We start from the raw sequence: 24,285 nt of genomic DNA, 5'->3' as shown, positions 1-24,285 counted from the left end.
GCCCAGTGAAGCTCAGCAGGTGTGAGCCGGGCAAGTACCTGGATTAGATACTCCTGGGAGAAGCTCAGGTTGCTGCTGGAAGAGGTGTTAGTGGGACCAGCAGGTAGCGCTCACCCTGCAGTCTGTGTGGGTCCTAATGCCCCAGTATAGTGACGGGGACACTATACTGTAAAAAAGGCGTCGTCTTTCCGATGAGATGTAAGACCGAGGTCCTGACCCTCTGTGGTCATTAAAAACCCCAGGGTGTTTCTCGAAAAGAGTAGGGGTGTAACCCGGGCGTCCTGGCCAAATTCCCCCCTGGCCTTTACCCATCATGGCCTCCTAATAATCCCCATCTCTGAACTGGCTTCATCACTCTGCTCCCCTCCCCACGGAGACCTGGTGTGTGGGGAGTGGACTGGTGCACTCTGGCTGCCGTCGCATCGTCCAGGTGGGGCTGCACACTGGCGGTGGTGGAGGGGATCCCCATGACCTGCAAAGCGCTTCGAGTGGAGTGTCCAGAAAAGCGCTGTATAAGTGTAAGAAATGGTTTATTATTGTTGTTGTTGCTGCAATAAACCCAGCTGTCTGCCTGCCTCACCTGACTGGTCTGACGTCACAGGCCCCGCCCCCGAACCCGGAAGGAAAACCCAGGCGTTTGTTGTGGTGCTTTCACTACACTGGAGTGGGACTCTTGTAAGAAAGTGAGACATTAACTCTATCGGTTCAGCGTTCAGGTACTGGTCTCCGTCCATTTCGTGTGTCGATGGTGGTGTCGTTTCTCCCTTGTTTCGTGATTGTACGGTGTGTAGCTGGCAGCCGGCGCCGAGAGAGCCCTGTCGTGTCACTACCCGGAGACACGAAGCATAATGAGGAAATCGCACTCGGGTCACTGTCTGAGGGGAGCAAACGCCGTTAGCGGACTGATATAAGAGGTTTTTTTTTTTCCTTTCACTTTTTCAAGAGTCAGGGAAATTAAGTATGGATCCGGCGGCCCTGGAGCTGGACGCCGTGAAATTTGCGAAATCCGCCGTATTCTACGACCAAACCGCAAAATACGACGAAGCCGTCTTTTATTATAAGGTGGGAATGTTGCCGTCGGATTCATTGACCCTCTTTGTCATGAACCAAAAGACACCGAAATAAAAATGCCACAATGATTCTAATTTACTGTATGTGTAGCGGAAGACCAAACCTGCTCGCTGGTCAGTATCTCAGTAGCTAAACATGGTTCAGAACAAAACCACATTACTGTTGATACCCCGGATTTATCGTGATGACCAGCTGAGCTTTGCCTTATAGGATTAGGTGAAGTTAAATAACACTGTTAAAGGGTTTTACTGTGCCTCCTTTAGAATCAATGCGGAATCAGCAATACCTGATTGTCATTAAACTCATTAAACTGTCACGCTCTGTGACTGCCACAACCACCTTTACTGATTCAAGTCTGAGCCGGGACGTTTGTTAGAGAGCAACGTTTGAATGTAAGCGGTCGTACTGTGTAAAAAAAAAAACATTTAGCAACAGCAAAATGTCTTTTTAATCGTCCTGGGTGCTCAGAGTGAATAAAAATTGTAAACAGCCACAAAAGGTTTTTCAGTATGTTCCCAACTGCCTTAGCACAAATGATCTAGTATACACTTTTATGTTTACTAGACTTGATCAGTGAATACTTCTAAATCAAGGATAGTGTTAGAACGCCTTTTGTATTCTGCATGACATTTTGAGTACATTCGGTTCCTTAACGACTACGTTATGGTAGCGAAGGCCTGAGAATCTTGTAGTTTTGGAAGCAAAGCAACTAACTATTTGTTATTTGACCCACATCACGTTCCACCCCCTGTTCAATTCTTCTTCCCAGGAAGCTGCTCAGGCCCTGATCTATGCTGGAATGGCGGGCTCCAAGCTGGAGAACATTCAGGACAAGGTGAACGAGTATCTCGACAGAGTGCAGGCGCTCCACAGTGCAGGTGGGTTCCTTCTGTGTGCGATTCTGCATGACTCGAGGCAAGACCGAGAAGAAAAGACCTCAGTAGCTTCAGGCTTTTATTTCCTTAGAAAAACCACCCATGTTTTAATAGCTGAAGTTTGTGACATGTTGGTCACATAAATGTCTGTCTAACAATAAGCAGATCAAACCAGTCTGCTTTATTATCTCCCATTCGAAAAGCATGATATGCAATAACGCTTGAATCACCAAACAGAAAGGGAACACGTTCTCATTTCTTGCATGTTCACAGATTTTTTTTCACATTCTGTCGATGTTTTCTCAAAAGAATCAATTCCTAAAAACTGCGTTAAACTGCTGAACAGTGTAATCATAATTGATGCTCTGCTGCTTTTTCCTTTTCCTTGCTGCATTAAGAAAAGCTCAGCTTTGCACTGTTCTCCGCACTTCACTGAACCTGTGTGCTGGTGAGAGCATTCGAACGCCATGCATCAGCAGAAATCCATTGTTTTCAACTCTTGTCAGTTGTGCTGACCGCTTAACCAGTGCGATTCATTAGAACTGTTAGCTGCTTCTGAAGTGCTGAGCTATGAGTGGTTGAATTTTTTCTGTACTGCACGCCGGCAAGCAGCATTGTTAAACTCAGAGTGTGTCCCTCATGGAAACGGCTGAAATCATTCATAGATCGATGGTAATAAATCTTCAGACGCATTTATGAAACAATCTCAAAAAAGGATGTGGGAACTGAGCTAGAGTATAAGCAGCACTGAGAACATGACTTAATAACTAGTGAATTATGGTATAAATTCTAAGTGAAATGATTTGCTATGCAACATCTGAAGCTTTTTTTGTATTTTTGTCAATGAATGAGGTCCAATTTATGAAGTGATGACAATAAATTAAAGGTAACATAAATGTAGAGCTTGCATGTTTTTTGTAGCTGCTATGATTTTTCCAAATTACAGACCTCCTTTAACACATTGTTCCTGCAACACAAACTTAAGTACTGTAGTAATAAAAGTAAGACAATGCCAATTAAGGTCAAGCAAACATGCATATAAAAATGCAGTTGATGTTTTTCAAGGAAATATGATCTTTGAGATTTCAAAAAGGCTGTTTTAAAAGGGGAAGATGGAGCAAAGTATTCGCTGAACTTGTCAAAAGCAATCCTGTTAATGAGACAGGGAATTATAATTGATTGTACAGCATAGCTGTACGTAATATGAAATATTTTTAACTTAATGATTAGGTTTTTCCCTTGTGTGATTAAAAATAAAAGTTCTCTGTGGTGGGAAATTACTGTGAAAGTCCACAGCAGTCATTTTTTCCGTGACTCGTTGAATAAAGAGCAGAGTGCTCTGAGTATGTAGGTGGGAGTTTCATGAGGCCAGGACAGAGCAAACTGACTAGCTACCAGAAGACAAGCTTCGAGGCTGCATGTTTATTTGATGTTTCAGGATTGGACTTCCTGTTGCTTTGAATGTCATACATAATGCATTTCTAAAATTCTCCGATCCGAAAGTAAAAACCTCTATCTCATTAGCACCTTATTGCCTTCTGGCTGACATTATCCTGTTGGTTGTTTACAATTGTTTGGCACAAACAAATTAACTGTGCTGACAGGACTTCAAGGTTTTATTCTGTGAGTTGAAGAGGTATCTGGATTTCTAAACGAATGCTGCAGGTTTCCAGTGTTGGTTCTTGAGAAAGTGTGACGCGGAATTCTGCACAGACACCGTGCACATTCTTGCTTGTAGGCGCAAAAGAGGCCGTGCGTTAACACCTTTCCAAACGGAAAGAGGTGGTTTTGACTAAATAAAAATAATTTGTTTGAACACCTTTAAAAATACAGCAACTTTTAACGACTACATCATACATTGTCAACACAGAGCCTTTTGCTTAATTATTTTTTTTTCCCATGCATTAAAAGGGAGGCATTCACGTGGTGTAGGAAAACCACAAATAAAGGTTGGGCAGTCCTCTTTCATGATGATGAGAGCTTTTCAGATGAACGGGGCTGTGTTATGCAGGTCCGAGAGGATGCGCAGGCCAGCCGGTCATGGTTTCTGGCATTGTTCTGATTCAGTCCAGGGCCAGAGCAGTGATCCCTTGAAGTCGAAGCACCAGCTCGACCTGGAGCGCGCCTACTTCCTGGTCACGCAGGCCTTCGAGGAAGACGAGAAGGGAAACGTGGACGATGCCGTCGAGCTGTACACGCAGGCAGTGGAGCTGTGCATACAGACGGTAGGCGAGCGCAGCGACGCGATTCATTCAAGAACGTCTGTGACTTTCGATGTGCGGGTTTGGACAGGTGAGAAAAGACAGAACAGTAGGACAAAATGTTTCTAAGAAACGTGGACCCGTCGTCTTGCTCCCTGTTTGGACATGGCGGTGTTGTTCTTGCAGCAGGGAGTTACGTAGATGGCGTTGTGCAGGGGTGCAGTGCGCTGCCCACTGGGGCAGTTCCAGTTCGTGTCGCTGCAGTGGGCGGTGTGGAGTGGGAGCCAGCAGTGGAGCTGAAAAGACCTTTACATGGTCAGGGCTCTCGACTGCAGGAGCTGGGCAGTGAGTACGGCCTCCTGTTTCACAGGCCAACGAGACAGCTGACCAGGCGCTGGAGGGGAAGCTGAAGCAGCTGGCTCGGCAGGCGCTGGACCGGTGGGTGCCCTCTCCTCGTACCGGACGCAGAGGAGCGGAGGTGGACTGATCCTCTGATCATCCCATCGTAGGCTCTGCGCCCTAAAAATGGCATATTTGATCTCCACAAGGGAGCGCGCTGCACAGTTCATCCTCATAATCACTGATCCTTTTCTCTCTTTTTTTTCTGGTGTTGTGAAAGTTGCTTTTAAGTATTATTAATATTGGCCTTTTAAAAACAAACGTGTTCAAGTTGGAGGGGGGGCTGCACCAGGGTGTGTCGGCTGCAGAGGAACAAGTAAAGGTTCAACCCACGCTGAAGAGCAGAGAGGAGAAACAACGTTTCGCCTGGAGAAGGTTGTTTCTCCTCTCTGTTTTCCAGCGTGGAATTAACCTTTACTTGTTCGGTTAAAAACAGCTGCCCATAGAAGGTCCTCCTTTTTATTTTTATGGAAATCGCCACCCGGATACAGTGGAGACAGATTTTAATGACGTGAGCTCTGGCATCTGCCTGTAGTGGTCAATTATGTCTGCTCCAGCCCGGCACAGTTGATTACCGCATTATTTCACCCATTTTGCACCCTTGCAATAAGAGGGTTTTGCAGTCTTTGGTCCTGAAACTTTAGATATAAGAAGATAAAAAGGCTGCAGAAAAGACTGTGACATCCAACACATCCAGTTTAGCCGGTACACAGGGTTACGTTTTCAGGACAGGCCTTTATTTAGCTTATGCGTTACTAAAAATGGGAAATGTAGGGTTCTATCAGACGAACATGGCCATAAAAGTTTTCTTCTTTACAGAGCAGAGGGGCTGAGAGATTCCATGTCTAAGCCCACTCAGAAGGAGAAGCCAGTTCTCTCCAAAACCAGTACCCAGGCACGACCCTACCTGCCCCTGGGACCAGACTTCTCTCTGCACGACAAACCACAGGCAGTTCGGCCAGTCCAGTCCAGTGAGCCGCAGGGCCAGAAGTACACCGCCGAGGAGATTGAAGTGCTAAGGTGATAGAACGTGTTCTGTTCATGTCCAATATGTAGATAAAAATGTAGAACCAGGTGTTTTAGTGTAGAGAACACCTCGGTTACTCGGGAGATTTCTCAGCGGTACGTTGTGTATAGCACTTCCTGCTACAGTACAGAGCAGCTAAATGAAAAGCCCTGAACTGAGATGACCACTTCAAGGAGATTGTTTGTCTGGGTTCAGGTTCTGGGGGTCAGTCCTGTGTTTTAGTGGCAATTTAAAAATAAATAAATGGGACAATATTGGGGGGCTTGTTGTATTCATCTGTTGAAACAATATTTGCAGCAAAGTTTATAGAGTACCCCATTCGCGGGTTAAAAATGTCTTTAGAAAGAAGCAAACTGTCATTTGATGACAAGGTAAAGATCCTAGAAGCTCTGCAGAACCCACATTGTCCATGTTATCCACTGTTGTGTTTCTTCAAATTCCCAGAGGCTAGACAAGGGTGTTAAAACAGGGTCACAGTATGTCAGTCCAGTCCCCTTCCCTTGTGCTGTGTTTTATTTCCACCCATACAGCTTCAAATTTTCATCTGCTGCTATTGCAGGAATCGAAACACAGTACAATTACAGCACTGCTCTGTATGCTTGGAAAGCAAAATTACTGGAAGGGCAGGCATAAGACATGCAGACAAGTTTTGTTGTGCTCTAAATACTTGTTCTGAGCAATTAATCTGTAGCACTAATTAATTAGGCTTCTAGTATTGATTAACTGTGCTTTACCTTAGATGTCTTTTTTTTGTTTTGCAGGCAGACGTCGAAAATCAATGGCATTGAATATGTGCCTTTCATGAGTGTCGATCTGAGGGAGCGCTTCGCCTTTCCTGTCCCATTTTCGTAGGTTCTGTGTGTTCGGAATGTTTATTTTTGTATTTTAGCATTTACAGCCACAGAATTGTGTGCAGGCCGCTTTTGATAAGACACCGGTTTTGAGAGTTGTGCCAATTCTCTCATTATTATAGCTGGCTGTTAATTAACTCAGTCCTTTTGGGAAATTAACAGCAAATGTGTTCAACCAACAGCGACTTGTTTTTGTTGGCGGTTATCTCAAGTGCTCAGGTTGTAGTTTTTAAAAGCCAGGACCATGCTGAATGCCTGTGAGCTGCAAAGCAGCCTCGTCGCACTGCACTGCCTCAAAGTTTACGCAAGAGAGCCGCCATGTCTTACCGGAGTAGAGTACATGAAGGAAAATGGTCCCACTTTTCTTGAATGAGGTGAAAAAAACTCCTTAAAAATGAGTGGATAAGCACTACACAGAATTACAGTACAAGAAGTAGTAGGCTACAAAAGCGTTATGTTTTTTTTAGTCTCCTTCAAGCAAAACATGATTGGAAAATGCCTGTTCTGTATTTCTTGTCTGTCTGCTTTTCACTGTTTCCTTAATGTCTGATTGTTTTAATAATAATAATCCACTCCAGTGTTTGTAGTAATGGCAAAGAGCAATGTCAGGAGAAAAAAACACAATGGAGTCTGCATCACTGCCCTGCACCTGTGTTACAGAGACAAATCTGGCAAGTTGGCCCTTTCTCCCAAGCAGAAAGCAGTCTTTTCACGATGGGTTCGACCTGATGACATCTGCAACAACCCCACCATGATCTTTACAGTCTCCAGCTTCAGCATCAAACAGGTGAGAGGAGTGTGTCCTGAAATCACCCGGCATCTGAGCTCGGGGATCTGGAGCTCTCCCCTTGCGCACAAGGGCAAAGTCATTGATCGACTGTGACCAGGATTTCACAAGTGGCTGTGAAGAAGTGTTGAGGAGCCATGGGATTCTGACCGGCTTTAGCTGGACGCTGTTCACTTAGCTCTTGAGTCAGCAGTGACCAGGAGCCTGCAGGGCAGAGGTCGCGTCAGTCACAAGGCACTCTGGGGTGTGTCAGTATGTCACAAGCCAAATGACTCCACCAGATGTTGGAGAGTCACGACTCTCCTTTTCTCTGTGTGGTTCCGGCTTCGCAGCTGGAAAGCTGAATTGAAAAACAACTGACAGCTCCAAATTTGACAGTACAAGCAGGGCTGAAGAACAGGGAGCTGAATGTCTGTACACCAGTTACTGTTATATCCTGTCCAGAGTGTCTCCTACCGTTGTGTACTGGCATAGGCTCCAGCTCCCCCATGACCTTGTACTGGGTAAAGTGGTCTTTCCACAATGAATTTCCTTTGCTAGTTCTCCCTGCTGCACTTGTCTACGCAGTATTAGTCTACTAGTATAACACTGAAAACTCCAAGCAGCTTCTTGTTGTACCTGTTGACGCCTGGAACCGAAGCTGAGGCTGTGGAGTTACCGTGCACAAGAAATTTCCACATGACATACTTTCCTGGTTCAAATATGCATTGCTTCGCACATTTGCTTTTAAACTAAAAGAGGTTGTTGGTACAGAAACAGGCAGGTCTCTTAGGAATGGAGAACAATCCAGTAAGCCGTCATTAGGAGCGGACAGCTAGGGTGGGATTCTGTTCTGTATCTTGCCTACCCCTGGAGGATTTTAGTACATCCTGCAGTAGTTCAGTGTTTCTTTACAGAAGCGCAGTGCTTTTCAAAGGCGCATCTGCTGCTCACTCATGTCTGACTTAAGGATGTAGCTGTAAGATGCTGTGGTACTCTTATTCAAATCTGTTTTTAAATTCAGATTCCCAAGTGGATATCTTGGCCGGATGAAATCTCTGACCTTGTTTAGGAAATGGAGGATATACAGTATGACCATAGAAAAGAACAATGCTATATGGATTTTATTTTTGTTTAATACTCCAACTCTGAGGATTTTCACAGAATCACATGTTTTTGTTGAATCCCCAAACAAAATTATTATTCTGTTGATTTGAATTTATCATTTTTTTACTGTGATTTTCTGGAAACAGTAAAACAAACCTCCTTGCATCCTTGTGATGGCAGATGATACCCTGAAAGGGATGCTGGTTTCTTATGGTCAATTCGTCTGAACAAAGAATTTCACTGCCATCTCACTTTCTGATTCTTTTTTTCTAATCTACTATAATCCGAATAGGTCAATCCAGTGAACACAATGTAAGTTAATAAAACCCCCTTTTTTTTTTTTTAGACAGTGGTATCTGACTGCTCATTTGTAGCCTCGTTGGCCATCAGTGCAGCGTACGAGAGACGATATAACAAGAAGTTAATCACAAGGTAAGAGTCTTAGTCTTCTCTTAGTAGCAATCAGTATGTCCAGGACAGTTAAATGGAAGCACACCTGTATGTGTGTAGGGCTGTAGCAGTCAGGAACAAGCTCCTGTTACTGAAGCTGACACCCTGGCTTACTTCAAGAAGGCTGGAGAGGGCACTTGGCTGCGAGCAATCAAAAAGGATTCTAAGCTTTTTGTTTCACTAAAATATTATTGTTATCCTGCTGTTCTAACATCAACCAGTATTCCGTTTCCATATCTGCTGTACCCACTTTGTCTTTTATTATTTTGCCTTTTTTGTTTTACTTTTTGTGTGGGGTTGAAAAGTGTAACGTTTGCACAGTTCTGTAAATCTTTTGAATGTACTGTAAGGCACTGTAGGTAAGAGCATCTGCTGAACAGCATTACTACTCATAATAATGTCTTGACTTGCCAACGTTACTTTCAGCAGCTGGTCATGACGTTGATGTTTCTCTGGCTATTTTATGCAGCATTATATATCCTCAGAACAAGAAGGGGGAACCAGAGTACAACCCCTGTGGAAAGTACATGGTCAAGCTGCACATTAATGGAGTTCCCAGGAAGGCAAGTGCACACAGTTCTGAACGTATCTAGCATGAAGGGTTAGGAATGCATTTACTCCGGAAAAGTGAGAGAAAAAAAAGTCTAGAGCACACTTCTGAGCGATTTTCTCCATTTCAGAGCAGGGCCTTCGGAAGCCAAAGGGTTTCAGTGTCGTGATTTTAGGCTTGCTAAAAACAGCTCCAGCCGTTTCCTCGCACCAGAAGCAGGCTCTCAGAGCTGTGATGTTGTTCTGCCGCCAGGTTGTTATCGATGACTACTTGCCAGTGGATCGCAATGGGGAGCTGCTCTGTTCCTATTCCAGCAATAAGAATGAGCTGTGGGTGTCTCTCATCGAGAAGGCGTACATGAAGGTCATGGGAGGGTACGACTTCCCCGGCTCTAATTCAGTGAGTTACAGCGCCGCCTCAACGTAATCACCTCTCTTCCATGTGAAGCAAACGTCTTGGGTTGCTTTTCTTTTCATTGTATTTTCATTCTAGTTGTCATAGAAGGCCCTGTGTTATCAGAGTTCCTGTCTAACATTAGAAGGAAGATGTCGAGGCCAATTAAGCTGTTTCCTAACATTTCGTGAAAATTAAAAAGCCTACCATATGTTTAAAAGCCTTCTATAACCTTTTCATCACCTCTGGTTAATCCGAAAGCATTACTTGCATTCCTAGTCATTACGATTCTATATCATGCATAAAAAGTGTTTTTTTATATTAGTTCCCACTGGTGGTTCATGTCTTACTAATAGTGCAGGCATCTTGACAGTAAGGGAATAACTCACAAATACCTGTCATACACTGTGATTTGTTCTGTAGAACATCGACCTTCATGCGCTCACAGGCTGGATTCCTGAGAGAATTGCTATGCATTCTGACAATCAAGCTTTCAGTAAGGACAGCACGTTTCGAATGCTGTATCAAAGGTAAGTCTGTTGTCTTCCTGATTAGTAACTTTTAGAACAATTTGACATTAAAATATCTAAATATAGGGTGTGCATTTGAGTTATAATCCGTTGTGGTCTTTGAGTACACAGCACATGTTCAATAAGCTTATCAGACATCAGTCCCTGAAAAAAGTAGTTTGATCTCATACGTATATCCAGTGTTATTTCAAGGATTCGCCAAACATGGGTGAACAGTTACTGTTGATTTCATAGCACAGTAAAATGATTGAGTAGAAAGTGAAAGATCTCTGAATCTGTAGGACAAGTCAGAGTAGAAAAGGAAATGATCACGGGAGGTCTCGTAGATGTGAAGGATCGGTAGCCTTGACTTTGTGGGACTTGCACTGACACAGTTGCAAGTCAGGCGACAACGATTCGGGGTATACTTATTGCCACACTCCCCAACGTTAGGTTTCACCAGGGCCACGTGCTGATCACCACGGCGACCGGGGTGATGACGGAAGAGGAGGCCGAGAGATGGGGCCTGGTGTCCACACACGCCTACGCAGTCCTGGACATCAGGGAATACAAGGTACTGAGCAGACATAGTCTGAGAGTTGAAAGTGAGGATTAGAGAAAGTTCTTCAATTAACACGATTCAAAAGCTTTGTGTAGGTGAAAATTCTTAGCTGTAAAATACTTAAAAATGTGTTTTCACATTTGTGTTTACACGTTGATGGAGTCTCCAAGTGTGGGGTGAAGTATTTTAAGTGCCGAGATCAGTTAAGCATTTGCAAGACGCCTGTCTCAAGAGCGCAGTCAGTAAAGTAATAAGAGCCAGCTGCTTGATTACAAATCATCTGTATATGGGGAAAAACAGGGCAGTTAGCATCTGCAGCTCACTATGGGTGCAGATGGCAGCCATAGTGCGCCAGAACGCTCACCACACACCAGCTCTCAGTGGGGAGGCGAGCAGAGTGATGAAGCCAGTTCAGAGAGGGGGGTTATTAGGAGGCCGTGACTAGTAAAGACCAGGGGGAAATTTGGCCAGGACGAAGGGGTTAACACCCCTACTCTTTTCGAGAAACGCACTGGGATTTTTAATGACCACAGAGAGTCAGGACCTCGGTCGTGCGTCTCATCCGAAACACGACGCCTTTTTGCAGTGTAGTGTCCTCATGACCGTACTTAGTTTTTCCCAGGAGTCTCCCATCCAGGTACTGGCCAGGCCCACACCTGCTGAGCTCCAGTGGGCTGCCAGCGGTGAGGAGCAGGGTGTTGAGCTGCCCAGGGAATTGAACTGCAAGGCATCAGTGCTCACCACTGTGCCGCCCTCCCAGTTCCCCACGATTACAGATTACAAGCCCTGAACAGAGGTTCCAGCAGTCTTCAGGTCGAAGCCTTGTGACATCGTGCTGCGTCTCTCTCTTCTAGGGCAGTCGGTTTCTGCAGCTGAAAAACCCCTGGAGCCATCTGCGGTGGAAGGGCCGCTTCAGCGAGCGGGACGAGAAGAGCTGGACCCCGGAGCTCCTCAAGTACCTCAACTTTGACCCCAAGATGGCCCAGCGGTTCGACAACGGTACCGTGAGGGGGGACGGAATTGGAAAGATGAAGCACTTAGTTTTAAAAAAAAAAACAACTGTTTTGATATTCAGGCGACCTTTTCATGCTCAACGTCAAAATTAATATTTTGTCCGGTACATATTAAAGATGGATGCCAGGTGTAATTTTTTCAGCTTGGTACCCTGGGTAATCATTTGCAGCGTTCTTTTATTGACTATTTCTTTTTTAAGTTTTGTGAAATATCAAAGAATTGAGGCTGTGCCGCCAAACCTTTGTAGCTCTTTCCACCTGCATAAGTAACGAATGTAGTGAGGAGTAAAACTGCGAGTGGCATTTTGTCATATCCCCTCTTCCTGCTGTGGAAACAGGCTTGAAGAGAATGGCGGACTGTGGGGAGGCCGGCCAGGTGTTCCTCTGTCAAACGCTCTCTTGCTCTTGTGTCAGGGGTCTTCTGGATCACATGGGAAGACCTGTGCCAATACTACGATGTCATATACCTGAGCTGGAGCCCTGTGCTGTTCAAAGAGTCCTCCTGCATCCACAGGTCAGCCACTCCTCTGCCTCTGGCCTTCCTCACGTCCCGTGGGGGTGGGAGTGAGGTTTTGCAAGCCTGCTTGTTTCAAGTTGCCCTTTAGTTGCTTACAAGACACGTGGGGAAAGACCCTTGTGAGCACAACCTCTACGCTAAAGAGTCATGCATTTTCTCATGAACGTTTCCCAAAAGCAATACTTCAAAATCTTGACTTTTACCCAAACTGAGCCCCGCGTCATAATAGAGCCTTTAAAATTCCGTTTAATCTGTCTCACTTCAAGTTTTATACGCCTTCTTCCCAGACAGCATTGAAAGGTTATTACTGACCTTTTCATCTTCCCCATTGCAGTGCCAATAGATTTCAGATTTAGGTGTGTGTGGGCATTAACTGATTTCATTTGGTGTGTTTTAATGATGGCAATGAGAAATAAGAATGGTCTATTGCTTTTTTGTGTGTCACAGCACCTGGGAAGCCAAGCAGGGCCCAGTAAAAGATGCCTACAGCCTGGCTAACAACCCCCAGTACAAGCTGGAGGTGCAGTGTCCACAAGGGGGCGCTGCAGTCTGGGTTCTCCTCACTAGGCACATCACAGACAAGGTACGGGCCTGCGCGGGGACTGTGGGGAACCATGTTTTAATCTTTCACTGAGCGGCTTGCATTTATTTTTATGTTTTTATTTTTTAAATTGCAAAAAAGAAAAGGTTGGAAGGTTTTTCTAATACAATAGTTTAAAAAGATGTTTGAAATCATAATATCAGGTGTTTCAGACAGAGGGTGATACCAGATGAATTGCATAGGTTTTCAAGAGACTGCTTACAGTTTGAGGGGAGCTGTGTGATAATGCAAAGCACTGTACGTCTGAGACTTAACTGGCCAGAAACTGAATTGCTGTGACTCCTGCAAGTAACAGTTTATTTTAGGAAATTATAAAGTGCAGTTGATATTAATTGTGCATGTTTGAAAGAAAGAGCTCTGAAGTTGTAGTTTTAAAACATGGATTCACAGTGTGGTCTAAAAGGTGATTTATTTATTTTTTTCTTCTTTTCTGTTTGTGATTAAGGATGACTTTGCCCAGAATCGAGAATTCATCACCCTTGTTGTGTACAAGACAGACGGGAAGAAAGTCTACTACCCTTGTGAGTACAGGAGTACAAGTTCCATGTCTCAGATCCGTACCTGTTCCCACATGATGGGATAACACCGAGTTAAAATAACTCTCTACAAACCCTAGCAAAACTGCTGTAAGGGGCTTTTTCATGTGGCTAGTTCTGAACTAGAAAAGGAAAGTGAGTTTTAACAAATCAAGGCGCAGAATAATTAGATCATTATTTAGCAATAGGCCCTTTGTGTATAATGTGTTGTTTTCAAATTTGACCAATTCGTAGTTGCCATGTGTTTAATGTTTTTCCTGTATGTCTGAATGTCCTGGACACTTTCAGCCCCATGCATTTCTAAAATGGTATCTTCCTGAAGTCCAGTGTGCAGAACGTGTCAGTGTAGCTGCTAGTCGAGTGCAGGTGTATTCACACAGGACCACAGCTGTGTGTGCCATTCTCAGACCAGCCCCTCGGTCGGTGGGGCTCCTGCTCTCCTCACTTGCTGCAGGCGAATAGGCGAACACTTGCTGTCCCCGTTCCCCTGGTATCCTGCCAGCATGTCAAACTGCACGTCTGGTTGACTCATGAAACCGACTGAAAACAAGCTTTTGTTTTTTCATGCATGAGAAAGCGCTGCTTTAAAAATACACCCAAGTCACAGAGACGGTTCCCAGCTGCTTAAAAAGCCATTGCGATGTCTTTCTGCAGCAGATGATTAACACTCCGAACAGGATACAGAATCTGCTTCTGGCAGATGTGATACCTGCTAAAGGGCAGTTTAACCACATATGTAGAAGATTGTACACTCTTGTGAGCAACATGAAATGTAAATGCTAGCTTTAGGTATTTTCATATTGATGCAACGCCTTCCACATGTATGCGAGTATCATGGTTTATTTTGAAAACAAGTGTTTGATGCAAAATTCAGAGGTCTAAAACCTGCCACCCCTCTTTTGCAGCCGATCCTCCCCCATACATCGATGGGATTCGTATCAACAGTCCCCACTATCTGACCAAAATCAAGCTGACGAGCGCGGGCACCCACACCTTCTCTCTGGTGGTGTCGCAGTACGAGAAGCAGAACACCATCCACTACACGCTGAGGGTAAGTGGACCGCCAGGCTTCCAAAGCACTGCATGGAGGTCTGAGTCGCTTTGCAGAGCTCTGAAGACGTCCATTGTGTTTCTGTCGGTATTGAGAAATGGACAAATCCAAGCGCTATCCATTGAGCCCCGTGAGCACACAGTCGAAACGCTCAGAGCCACATTCTCACCCCAGTATAAGTGCGTTCAGCTACACGTAGATTGATTTGTGAGAAATACAATAACTGACATCGAGACTTCGGAAAAACATTCCAGACATCCTGTCCTAAGAAAAAGAATATTATGTCTGAGTCATAGTATTGTGAGATTTTCAAGCCCATCTTATACAGAAGCAGATCCTTTGGACAGAGAGAGATTTACTGCATAATAACAGTTTTATTTCAGTAAAAAAAATAACGTGGCTGCATCACCAAACCTGCATCAACAAAGTGAATACAGGGTCCCCTCAGGCCTCCGGATAGATCTGTACGACGTCTTTGAAGCTCCAAGTTCGTCAAAAAGAAGAGAGCGTTGGGGAATGGGAGCCTTGATGCCACTCAGCTTTGACTGTGTGAATTCATTCTTTCAAAAGCCATATTTATAGCCTTCAGTACTTCGCGTTTGCATCAAGGATTTTAATCTTGAATGCTGTTGGAGGCGTTTGAATGCACAGGCCCAGTATGAAGTGGGCAGTGTCCCAGTTATGTCTGTATGACAGAAGGAAGGATGCAGTCAGCCACATGGCGCAGTAATTAGCATAAAAGAAGCCTCCAGCAATATGTTGCCTCTTTGATCTCAGAAATGGCTGTCTGAAACATGATGCGCGCCCTCCAAAGTACAAGCTTGTTAGAGTTTTCTTTTTTTTTGCCAACAAAAAATCTAACAAAATAAACACAGTTATAGTTAAAATGTCTTTGCAAGTGCACACTTAAAGCCTAAAGGCAGGGTCTCTTAAACATTCAGATCATCTGTTCAGAAAAGGGGAGAAGCATTTCTCTTTACAAGCTGTTTTTTCTAACCTAAATCATGGATGTCAGTATACTGTAAATCCCTTATTTTCAAGAAAACTGTGCAAGAGATTATCTTGTGCCTAATCTTATTAATTTATAAAGGGCATTGTTTTGCTGGTCTTGAGATTTGCTGAGTCCAGAGAAAATGTTGTTTAATCAATTTAAATGCATTAAGAAACAGGCTACCAGCTGGGTTACCTACAGCCTCAGATGTTGTTTCTGAGATGGTCATCAAGCCAGTTCTGATAAGCAAATGCCAAGAAAAACAAGTTTTCAGAAATACATGTTCAGTGTGTCAGGAGCAGTAGAGTTTGCGGCTCGTGAATATCTGTGCGATTACCATTATAATTGTAGAGGAATAGAGACTGGTTTAAGCCAAAGTCTGTGCAATTATTATTATATTATCATTTTAACCTTTGATCATAAATTACACTGCATGGTAAAATATATTTTAAACAACAGTATTGTTTTCCTATAACAATACAAATTTCTTGAATTTGTACAGTTCTTTCCAAATAGGATGGTACAACACCTGGGAGATGTGGCGTTAATAATACTTAAAGCTGAAAATCGCTCTGTCCTCTTAGTAGAATATGTTCCATTTGCACAGATTGTTTGTTACTTTTGTCAGAAGTTGCATTAAACGTCAGATTGAACGGCCACATTTGACTTATTCCTAAAATGATTTTTTTTTCAAACAGGTGTACTCTGGATGCAAGTTTAATTTCTCGAAGATCCCTACTCCTTACACTCACTCGAAGAGGGTAAGTGCTCGGTAGACTCAAAGGCTACCACTTCGGAAAGAGGAACCGGGTATGAAAATACGATACCCACTGAAACACTCTAAACTGCCGTACGCTCAGTGGTATTTATTCCGGTTTTCAAAGTGGTCACGTTCTCATACTTCACTGAATGAGTCATTTAAAAAAATGGGGAAGTTCGTGGAAAAGTAGCAACCACCTGTAGAATAGCCAACGTCTTGTAAAACAGCTGTTTTGTTGCTTCCCCAGTCTGGTTATCCTGCACATTCACGCTGGTCCCTGAATAAAAGCCTGGGAGCCGCGCTGTGCGCAAGGCTCAGCAGTGTTTCTGGGCAGCAGTAGATTGCCACATGGCGGCCGCGGACGCCGGCGACCAGCCCTGCCACTACCGGAGTGCCTCACTGCTGTCTCCACAGGTCAACGGGCAGTGGAAAGGTCAGAGTGCCGGCGGCTGCGGGAACTACAAAGAGACTCACAAGTACAACCCCATCTACCAGTTCCAGCTGGAGAAAGCGGGGCCTCTCCTCATTGAGCTGCGGGGCTCCAGGTCTGTGAGATAAATAGTCCAATGATGCGCGGTCTTCCCCAGTGCTGTCGGAGACCTGGCTCTCGTGGCGCACTATCGATACGCTGCCCTTGATGACCGCGGAGCGTCGGGGCTGGTGAGGCGAGCTAGGGGATAGATTGCCTGTGCACACGGTGCCTGGGGTTGCCTCATGTCTGTCCTGAAATAGCAGTGTCTGTGCTGGGCAGTGTGTGCTGTACTTGAAGGCCCAGGTTTATAACGGGATCTAGGCCATGTGAGTCGAGCATTGGGTTTCACAGCAGTTCAGTGATTCTAGAGACCCCAGTCTCCCTTTCCTTTTGATTTCCAGAGCAATACCTTTCTGAGCTTTTTTCCCCCTCCAACATTTCATAAGACTGTTAAAATATCTGTTTCTGTTTTCCCCGTTGTTGAAAAACAGAATTCGGCATTTTAAGAGACACCCTGCTAGTGCATGAACTGTTTTTAATTCAGAATGATTTTTCTCGTCTATGCAAAGTTGTGTTTGAGAGTGAGGCATGTCTTGATCGTTCTTATGGGTTGAGTGCATCTAAAATTAATCTTGTGCTTCAGCTTCTTGAATCACTGCGCTGAGAATGCATTACAGTCCAGGTCATTGAACTCTGCACACACTATACAGTATAAGAATGCGTTTAACATCTTCTAAGCTCTGGAGGAGGAGGTGATAGCATGCCAAGCTGTATGACATTGTCATACATTTAGTACAACAAAACGTTTGTTTTGAGTTATAATCTTCAATTCATAATAAGTAAATAGGCCAATGTATAACTGGTTCGTCAAACATCCAGTTATTTTATTTTTAAGCAGTCAGTGGATCACTGAAGAAATTATATTGCTTCAACAGAATCACCTGCTCAGAAGCTCAGTCAGTGGTTTATTGTATGGCCACAGAAAGTACTTGTGTATGTTTGTAGCATTAAAGCTAATTGGGGTTCAGTAGAGAGAGTTTCTGACCTCGCTTTCCTTAACATTTTCATAAAAGACAAAGCAAAAGGGTATGAGGACAACAGCAGCGTCCATCAGCAGTATCCAGCCCAGTATTTGATACAGAACAAGTCTTTATCGAGTGTCTGTTTTCAACCACCTCTTTATTGTTTGAAATAGAAATGGAGAGCTCAGCTGAAAAACTAGAGAGAATAAAAAGATCATAACAAACCCGTTCCTGTTAATAACTTAAACACAGAGGGCAAGCAGATTTAATCGTAATGTGTATTTTTCACTGAGATTGTTTCATAGCCTCTGTGTTCAAAAGACATGGTTGCTCATTCTGGGAAATCCAGGAGGCTGTTTTGGCCATTCTCCAAAGCCTTCCCACAGGAACAAGGATCTTGACCTTGTAAACAGACTTTCTCTCATTGCATGGGAATTGGGATTGTAGCGAAACATGATGACGTTAACAAGTTTTCAGTGGCATTTAAATGACATTCGTAAGAGTGAATGACTAAAGCTGAAACACGTAGAAATCTGTGCAATTTGACCTCTTTGATCAATTTGATTTGTTTAGTTTAGTGCAGTTTCACAACCATGTGTTTTTAAAACTCCTAGTAATGTAATGTTTTTGATGCCGCACCAGTTTGACTTTTCATTGTTTGCCACGCTTCAAGAAGCAGACAATGTGCTCTTCCTGATTTAAATGCTCGTGGACCCATACCTGACCCTTTTGGAAAAGTTGTTGGTTTTTTTTTCAAAAAATGTTTCTTGTGTTTCACTTCTGCGGGACTGAGGAGAGTCTCATCAGCAGCAGGGGGCGCTGTGCTTGTTGGTGGTAGTTTCTAAAGGGGAAGGGGGTGCTGGAGCTGCCGGAGGGGCGCCGCAGGGGGACTCCGGGCTCCAAGCCTGAGTTGTAGCTCTGAGCTGGACTGTAGGCCTCCTGGCTGTTTCTTCTCCCCCTTGCTTTTCACGCTGAGCCCATCTAGAAGCTGAGTTGTGGGGGCGAAAGAAAGAGGCTCCGTTTCTGCAGTGGTTGCCAGTGTTCAAACATGATACCCACTAAGATAAATGAGACTGTCTCGTTATCGTACTACAGGTCTCTTTCCGTAGAATGCATTTTTTAACCCACTTCGCTCTACAAGGTCTTCTTGCTTTGCCGAGTTCATGTTTTTCCTTTCCCTCCTTGTTTCCCGACGATGCTGTGTGCCATGAACGACCTCTCGCAGGCAGTACAGCGTGGGGTTTGAGGTGATCGCGGTCTCCTCCGTGGGGGACCCTGGACCCTCGGCCGCTCAGAAGAGGAGCAGTGGGGATTACCGGTAATTTCCCTTCGGCTCGCCTGAGCTCACTCCACGCCAGTGCCGCCACCTCTCCTCCCGCTGCCTCTGTGAGCAGGTGTGCCGGGGCGGGTGAGCAGACACAGGACTGCTGCAGAAATCACTCCGCTTGACTCAAAAGCAGCGGAAAATCCTTAAACTTAAAACGACCTGAAAACCTTAAAAGAACATAAGAATGCTGCAGATAGCTGCAGCGGTTTTTACAGAGTAAGAGGTAAATGTGTTAGTTCTTCAAAGTGCATTCCTGTGTTTTAATTGTTACCCATCTTAATATCTCCATAATAACACTGGTATTCCCATTAATAACTTTCTGGAACTTAGTCCAGGTCTTCTTAACAATTCGTGCCTCTGTCTGACATCACTTTACTAATGCGCAGAGTGAGATGAGAGTGTACCCCTCTCTGGCTCCATTTCCTTGAATCATTTATAGATGAACCTGTTAATTTGTTGCCTCTTCACATGACTGTGTTGTTGCTCTCAAATTGTTGCTGCGTTAAGCCACAATCTCACCCTTGTCTGTTGCCTGTCCATCTTTATTTTTGCCTTAGGTGCGGCTTTTGCTACATGGAGGCTGATTGTGTTCCTGCTGGAGTTTACAACATCATTCCCACCACCTTCCTACCCAAGCAAGAAGGCCCTTTCTTCCTGGACTTTAACACTACGACGCCGATCAAGGTCTCTAAGCTTCAGTAAAGGGCATGCCAAAGTCCATGTTCTCAGGACCCACTGACTCAAGAGCGCAAAAGTTGTGGTCCTGGTTAACTTTTAAGCCATCAGTGAATTCAGGAGCTCGTCTGTAAATTGATGTTTATTTTTACTGTTCGTGAAGATGACCCATCTCCAATGGGTCGAATGGCCATGGTCTTTAACCAAAAAAGAAACAATGAAAGAATAACCTACTGACTTTGGGTAAACCTTTTGCACAGCGCAGCAAGTATACTGGCATCTAATACACGTGTGGCTTAATCAAACCATCTACAATCCAAAATAAGCACACCAGATCCTCAGTCACCTGTTTACCGTCATTGTCCTTTTCTGTTTTCAATGCATTGTACCCTGTCCTGCTAGCACATAGATGTACGAAACACTTGAAGTGACTAGCACATGGATTCAGACCCATCTCGGGACAGGGTAATGAACTGGATGTGTCCACGTCCAGCTTCCTGTATGATGTCTTTCTAGCTCCTGGGCTGAATGCACACAGCTTTTTCTTTCTGCTCATTGGTCTTTGTTTTATGATATGAAGGGGCTTCTGTGAATCACTTGAATAGAGTCCAGAAGTAACTTAATCACACCACATAATCAGTGAGCTGGTCAGTCTGAAGCGCAGGAGCCAGGAGCTCTTTTGATTATTTTTATTACAATCCCTTGAATGCTGGAATTTCTGTATTTTTACAGACTCAATATATGTTTTTATGTGATTTTGGAGCATACTTCAAGTAAAGGTATTTTTGTTTTCATTCAGCGTTGCTAAGCACCATTACAGTTAAACCATAAGGTTATGCCTATGCACTAGTAAAGTACACTAAGGTGGCACTTTCTGTTTGTAAAAATCTGTTGATACTATAAAGAGCAAATTAATGGATTAAACGTATTCTGTCACAATAGAGAACTAAAGCTTTGTAAGAAGCTATTTCGTTTACCCTGTAAGATAAAATGTTGATGCTCTCACAAATGTTTATTAGAAATAGAATGAAGTTCTTTTTATCCAGTCTGTTGACTTTTCTTGGTTCTTTCAACCTTTAATCAAACGTTTTCATACTTTGCTGTCCACATGCTGTTGTTTTTTTGATTGATATCCCCTTAGAAAATAACTGAAATGGCATGCAGTTAATGGTTAAGTTAAGGCCTAATTATAGTACCCAGATGCAACAGACGACATCCCACAGGGAATCTCTAGCGAAGGACTGAGATCAAGTCGCAAAAATAAATCTAAGAGAAACTCGCTTGGTGCTGTGGAAGGGCTAAGCGTCTTTCCCAAATATCTCACGTCATTGGTTTGAGGAGACATTCGGTTCAAGAAAGGGAGGTTTCTCAATAAATCTGACCTTCCCCATTTCAATCATTTACTGTACAAAACATTACTTATAAAAGGTAACATCCCTGTCCTTAAAAACAAACTTGGACACCAAGTTGACTTGTTATGCAGAAAGTGTCTGTTTGGGTGTTTGAAAAAAATACTCGATTAAACAGTCAGTAGCCAGACTGAGAGGGCTGGTTCGTTGCGAGACAGTGAAGCGAGGATCTCACTAAAGGGTTACTGATAGAAATGACTGAAACATGAGGCTGTCAGAGTCCATAATCGAGAAGCAGCAGGTTTCCCTTGGGTAAAGCCGGTTCATTTATACAGCTGGGTGGACTGGAGCTACTGGGGTACAGCAGCACGGTCTGCAACAGGAACTCGAGCCCTCAACTTGCCTTTTCATTCAATAATAAATGAAAAGGCTCACCCACCTCCCTAAGCCCCCCTGAGACTAACAGCTTAAAAGCTCCACGTGAAGCAGGGGTCTGCTGCAACTTTGATTTTGCACCTGGCTGGCTCGGTGCTGAGAGAGAGAAGGCACGTGGGCTCAACACCGTGTTGCTATTTCAGTTCCTGGCCACACTAGTGAGCTGATTCTGTGGAAAGCTAAACGCCAGTGTGCCCTTTTCTGTGAGAGAGCGTTTGATCCTGAACCTGCTTCTAGATGTGCCTCCGATCTTCCTTCACAGCTCCTATTTGCAAATGATTCACGAATATTCACTGTGGGAGAAGCACGAGTGCAAGGTTTCTTCATTTACAGTATTCCAGTTATGTGGTTTTTTAAGCAGATGATTTCCGAAGCAGAGTTGGTATGTATTATATCTAAGAAAAATCATCTGGAATGAGCTGTATCACTCAGGTTTGATTCTTTAAAACGTGGAGTTGTCATATCAATTATCTGCCCCCACAAACGAGGCTGCACAGCAAGTGTTTGACAGTAGGAGGTTCGCCCTCAGCCCTGGATATAAGTATTATAATAAAAGGTTTGTTTAATTTCCTTTCTTCAAGGGCAGTGTAAGCAGATGACAAAGGCCTTTTAAGAAACAGTCTTGAACTGGCGTTGAATGGAAACGCCCAGGATATCATTATGTCTTTTAAAAAAAAATCTTACTGTATTGAAATTAGTAACAAGTTGTTCTGGTAAACATGCTGTACGATGAGTGAAAGAATGAGAAGTTTAATGATCAAGTTGCACTTTTTTTTATGCTGGCTTGTGAACAGCACTGTGTTGCCATCTAAGTAAATAAGTTCCCCAGCAAAATCAACAATGTTGTGGAGGACAGACAGGACATGGTTTACAACTTTGTTTTCGTTGCTGTTTTTTCCCTGTATTCCCATTCTGAATGTTTTATGGAGAGCTGGGGGCTGACTGCATTCCGCGCTGTTTCTCCAGTAAACTCAAAAGGGTCAGATTGACATTCAAAAGGGCATTGGGTTCAAAAGCAGGCGACTGCAGGAGTCCCTTTGCTCTTCACTACTGGGGACGTCCTCTAATCTCCGTTATGACACAATCAACCAATTGCACATATGTATCAAACCTAGCCATACCAACAGCGTGAGATACTGCTTGTTATAGGGCTATGGTTTTTTTTGCAGTACAGTATATTGTGGCAGACAAAGTGTTATGTTTAAGAACCGGTAACACATTTTCAGAATGTTTTTCAAGTTGAGAACTCTGTACAGAAGTGCTATCAATGAAGAAAAGCTGAATGTATCCAATATATTCATGACTTCGCAATGATTGTCATTTTTTTTTATTGCATTTAAGAAAAACCATCCCTCTGTTAAGTTCAAGGAAAGGAGGTATGTGCTTAAAATAAAGACATGGAAGTTATGTGCTTTGCCATAAAATATCTGCAGTTTAATATTGTGCTGGTGAAAGACAATTGAGAGAACTGGAGGGCAGTGAAAATTACAGTACGGTGTTAAGGGTTCTGTGTCTTGGCATGGTGTGATTCCACAATTCCACAATTGTGTTCCACATGTCTTTTTGCACAGTGATTTGAGATGGAAAGTGACCAGTTCCTGTTTCACTGGGCTCCCTGGAGATCGCAGGGAGGTCTGTGGTTAAGAAAGCATCATGGGAAGGCCGAGAGTCTGAGCTCGGGCTACAGAAACTTGCAGTAATCTTTTGTCTCACAGCATGTGTTCTTGAAGCTTTTGTGTGGATTTTGGCTTTTATTTTTGAGGTACTGTCCCAAACCCTGAAAAATGCTCTAGCTAGTAGAAACTTTCCTTTTTAATCCCAGCCTGTAATTCATCTTAGTTTTCCTGCCTTTAAATCAGTATATAAATACACTGTAGGAGTTAACATGATGGGTTGTGTGTGTTGGAGGTGGCTTTCAAGAAACAAGAAATGTTAGTAGTTCTTATCTTGCAGGTAAGACAATGGGCATTCTTCAAAGTGTTTGATCAGGGTAATTGGAGCTCCACATTTGTCCTTTATCTAAAGGACAGAGCCTAAGTGGCCAGTTCATGTTATCAAGACTTAACGATGACCGAATTGATCAAGGGAGGTCAGTAGGACAGGCCTTTTTGAGGAAGAATTGTGCCTCTATGCAATATACATGAGACTCCACATACCCCTTCCAGAGACACAGAATGATGAAGAACAAGAGGACAATCAAGAATAGAAACTGTGCTGTCACTGCAGGCCGAAACGCTACCAGGTAATTTGAGAACTGATGAAACCAGTCTTGGTTCCAGTACTTTAAATCCTATTTCCTTTTTGTGGTTCCCCAGGTACCAGAAATCTCTTGCTCGTATTGCGATGCATTATTTGTAGAGAGGTTCCCATTTGTTCAGTATCCATTCTGGAGGTGCTTCAGTCCTAAGTAGACTCTTATTTTGTAAGACACAGTCGATACCTTTTTGCCTTATTTGCAGGGCTGAATTCCATTTCCCGGTTCTCTAAAAGACTGGTCCTGGCTCTCGCAAGCCTCGTACGTTATTGTAAATAATGGTGGATGTGAAGTTTGCCGTGTAGTTTATTACAACACTACCTCACTGTGCTGGGAACTACATGTCTTGAGGCTCTGTACTCCTCTGTACTAAGGGGGGGGGTGTCATTGTTTACTGTTGCAATCTGTCGGGAGCTGATCTTGTATGTAAAATCTCAGTCCCCTTTAATTTGTTTACACCCTGCAGCTTGTAACAGTATAATGGTCACACTGTCACACTGGTGACAGGCCAAATTAGAAGT

At 43.8% G+C, this 24,285-nt stretch overlaps 1 protein-coding gene across 1 annotated transcript; it reads left to right on the top strand.

The window, feature by feature from the left end:
* The first annotated feature begins 610 nt into the window (after positions 1-610).
* Positions 611-22,821, top strand: capn7 (calpain 7). The gene is made up of 22 exons (XM_006635532.3): positions 611-716; positions 944-1,062; positions 1,841-1,949; positions 4,014-4,171; positions 4,518-4,585; positions 5,366-5,566; positions 6,335-6,421; positions 7,085-7,211; positions 8,644-8,729; positions 9,217-9,310; positions 9,550-9,696; positions 10,114-10,220; positions 10,653-10,773; positions 11,616-11,760; positions 12,189-12,288; positions 12,739-12,874; positions 13,338-13,413; positions 14,334-14,479; positions 16,169-16,231; positions 16,645-16,775; positions 18,950-19,042; positions 19,609-22,821. Exons 2-22 carry the CDS (start codon positions 961-963, stop codon positions 19,751-19,753), a joined length of 2,442 nt encoding a protein of 813 aa, XP_006635595.1. The 5' UTR covers positions 611-716; positions 944-960; the 3' UTR covers positions 19,754-22,821.
* The last annotated feature ends 1,464 nt before the right edge of the window (positions 22,822-24,285 follow it).

Source organism: Lepisosteus oculatus, chromosome 10 (genome assembly GCF_040954835.1).
Source record: "Lepisosteus oculatus isolate fLepOcu1 chromosome 10, fLepOcu1.hap2, whole genome shotgun sequence".
In the NCBI taxonomy this organism is placed as follows: Eukaryota; Metazoa; Chordata; class Actinopteri; order Semionotiformes; family Lepisosteidae; genus Lepisosteus; species Lepisosteus oculatus.
The sequence above is the reverse complement of the archived record's forward strand: the minus strand, read 5'-3'. Positions and strand labels throughout refer to the sequence as shown.